At 47.9% G+C, this 3,211-nt stretch overlaps 1 protein-coding gene across 1 annotated transcript; it reads left to right on the top strand.

The window, feature by feature from the left end:
- Positions 1-981: 981 nt before the first annotated feature.
- Positions 982-2,889, top strand: LOC100966429 (actin, cytoplasmic 1-like). The gene is made up of 2 exons (XM_012802608.2): positions 982-1,872; positions 1,965-2,889. Exons 1-2 carry the CDS (start codon positions 1,071-1,073, stop codon positions 2,288-2,290), a joined length of 1,128 nt encoding a protein of 375 aa, XP_012658062.1. The 5' UTR covers positions 982-1,070; the 3' UTR covers positions 2,291-2,889.
- The last annotated feature ends 322 nt before the right edge of the window (positions 2,890-3,211 follow it).

Here is a 3,211-nt window from a genome sequence, read left to right as displayed (position 1 = left end):
GAAGGGAATGGTGGTCAGCTGTGTGTGTCTGAGGCACTGAAGTCAGAGAGGAAAACCCATGTTGCTGCTCAGTCTGCAGGGCTGTCAACAGAGGAATTAACTGGAAATATAAGTGGAATAGTCACCTTCTCCCTTGCTCCCCACGACTGAACACCGGCATTGAGGAAGGCATTTCCCCTCTCAACGCAGGAAATGAACAATTAATGGAAACTCAGGATTATCTTGAAGGTAATTCACTGAACTACGTGGCAGATCAATATAGGAAGTTGGACGTCTGACGAAGAAATAGCCTACAAGAGCAACACAGATAAAATTGAGGAGAGAAAATTGTCAAAGAAATAATAGAAGCAAATGCTTTGAGCCAAAGAGTGAAGTTTCCATATTGAAAGATCCCATGTCCTGCCCAACACAATGAGTGCAGAATGACTCAGACCTTGAGAGATCACTGTGGAACTCAAAGCTCAAAGAGAAAACAAAACAAACAAACAAAAAACCAGCTTGTCCACAAAGAAACAAGAAACACCTCGCACCACATGGCAAGCAGGGACCTTGGATATTGGTAATCCATGCAGACGTGATGGATTTGAAATTCTGAGGGAAAGAGAATTTTAACCTGAAGTTCTATATGTAGACACATGAACAGTCAAATGTGCAGGTAGAATTATTTTTAGGTATGTAAGGACGAGGAAATTTTCTGTCTCGTTTTATCTGCCTTCCTTTTTCTCAGGAAGTTGCTTGAGAATCTACCACATCTAGACGAAGGCTAAGAAAGAGAACTAGACGGGGTCCCAGAGATGGTGGATGCTGCCCCGGAGAGCAGCCATGTCTGCTCAGCAGCGCTGGAGTCTAGCTCAGGAGGTTGGAGCCGCACAGGCCTGTCGAGGGGAAAGGTGCAGGTGTACAGGCTGACTGAGCATATATGGATGTTCGGCTTCATTTCTAATAGCTTAATGGTTCAGCCGAATCCCAGAAGTTCGTTTTGAGACCGCCGAGACCGCATCCACCCCGCGAGCACAGAAGCCTCGCCCTCACCGTTCCGCCGCCGGTCCACACCCGCCACTTAGCTCGCCATGGATGACGATATTGCTGCGCTGGTCGTTGACAACGGCTCTGGCATGTGCAAGGCCGGTTTCGCAGGCGACAGTGCCCCTTGGGCTGTCTTCCCTTCCATCGTCGGGCGCCCGCGGCACCAGGGTGTGATGGTGGGCATGGGTCAGAAGGACTCGTACGTGGGCGATGAGGCCCAGAGCAAGAGAGGCATCCTGACCCTGAAGTACCCCATCGAGCATGGCATCGTCACCAACTGGGACGACATGGAGAAAATTTGGCACCACACTTTCTACAATGAGCTGCGTGTGGCCCCTGAGGAGCACCCTGTGCTGCTGACTGAAGCCCCCCTGAACCCCAAGGCTAACCGTGAGAAGATGACCCAGATCATGTTTGAGACCTTCAACACTCCAGCCATGTATGTGCCCATCCAGGCTGTGCTGTCCCTGTATGCCTCTGGCCGTACCACTGGCACCGTGATGGACTCTGGTGATGGGGTCACCCACACTGTGCCCATCTATGAGGGGTATGCCCTCCCTCATGCCATCCTGCGTCTGGACTTGGCTGGCCGGGACCTGACAGACTACCTCATGAAGATCCTCACCCAGCGTGGCTACAGCTTCACCACCACAGCTGAGCGGGAAATTGTGCGTGACATCAAGGAGAAGCTGTGTTACGTCGCCCTGGACTTCGAGCAGGAGATGGCCACAGCAGCCTCCAGCTCCTCCCTGGAGAAGAGCTACGAGCTGCCCGATGGCCAGGTGATCACCATTGGAAATGAGCGGTTCCGCTGCCCAGAGGCTCTGTTCCAGCCTTCCTTCCTGGGTGAGTTGAGACTACCACCTGGCCCCCATCTAACACAAGGACTACCCTTGGCCATGCTGTGGAAGCTGAGGTCTGGGTCCATTTCTCCTCAGGCATGGAATCCTGTGGCATCCATGAAACTACCTTCAACTCCATTATGAAGTGTGATGTGGACATCCGCAAGGACCTGTATGCCAACACAGTGCTGTCAGGTGGCACCACCATGTACCCTGGCATCGCCGACAGAATGCAGAAGGAGATCACTGCCCTGGCTCCCAGCACAATGAAGATCAAGATCATTGCTCCCCCTGAGCGCAAGTACTCCGTGTGGATCGGAGGCTCCATCCTGGCCTCGCTGTCCACCTTCCAAAAGATGTGGATCAGCAAGCAGGAGTATGATGAGTCTGGCCCCTCCATTGTCCACCGCAAATGCTTCTAGGTGGACCATTAGTTGCGTTACACCCTTTCTTGATAAAACCTAACTTGCGCAGAAAACAAGATGAGATTGGCATGGCTTTATTTGTTTTTTTTGTTTTGTTTTGTTTTGTTTTGTTCTTTTTTTGGCTTGACTCAGGATTTAAAAACTGGAATGGTGAAGATGACAGCAGTTGGAGCAAATATCCCCAAAGTTCTACAATGTGGCCGAGGACTTTGATTGTATATTCTTTTTTTTAATAGTCATTCCAAATATTGTGAGATGCGTTGTTACAGGAAGTCCCTTGCCCTCCCAAAAGCTGCCCCACTTCTCTCTAAGGAGAATGGCCCAGTCCTCCCAGTCCACACAGGGGAGGTGACAGCATTGCTTTTGTGTAAATTATGTAATGCAAAATTTTTTTAATCTTTGCCTTAATACTTTTTTATTTTGTTTTATTTTGAATGATCAGCCATTGTGGCCCCCTTTTTGTCCCCCAACTTCAGATGTATGAAGGCTTTTGGTCTCCCTGGGAGTGGGTGGAGGTGTGGAGGCAGCCAGGGCTTACCTGTACACTGACTTGAGACCAGTTCAATAAAAGTGCACACCTTAAAAAAAAAAAAAAAGAAGTTCGTTTTGAGATGTAGCTTTTCTTTTCTAATGAAACTATATTCTAATTTACATTGTGATTTCTTCACTAGATATTTAGATGGAGTATTTCTTAATTTCTAAACATATGAGGCTCCTAGTAATCTTTTTGTTATTGCTTTCTGGCTTAATTGCATTGTGGTTAAAGATACTCAGTTTGATTTCTATTCTTTAAAATTTGTTCAGACCTTCTTTACAGGGCAGCATATGGTTACTTTTTTTTTTTTTTAAAGTGTTCTGAGTGTGCTTGAAAAGAATGGGTAATTTACAGTTGCTGGGTGCAGTGTTCTAAATATGTCA

Source organism: Otolemur garnettii, unplaced genomic scaffold (assembly GCF_000181295.1).
Source record: "Otolemur garnettii isolate 467f Iridium unplaced genomic scaffold, OtoGar3 scaffold00016, whole genome shotgun sequence".
Lineage (NCBI taxonomy): Eukaryota > Metazoa > Chordata > Mammalia > Primates > Galagidae > Otolemur > Otolemur garnettii.
The sequence above is the reverse complement of the archived record's forward strand: the minus strand, read 5'-3'. Positions and strand labels throughout refer to the sequence as shown.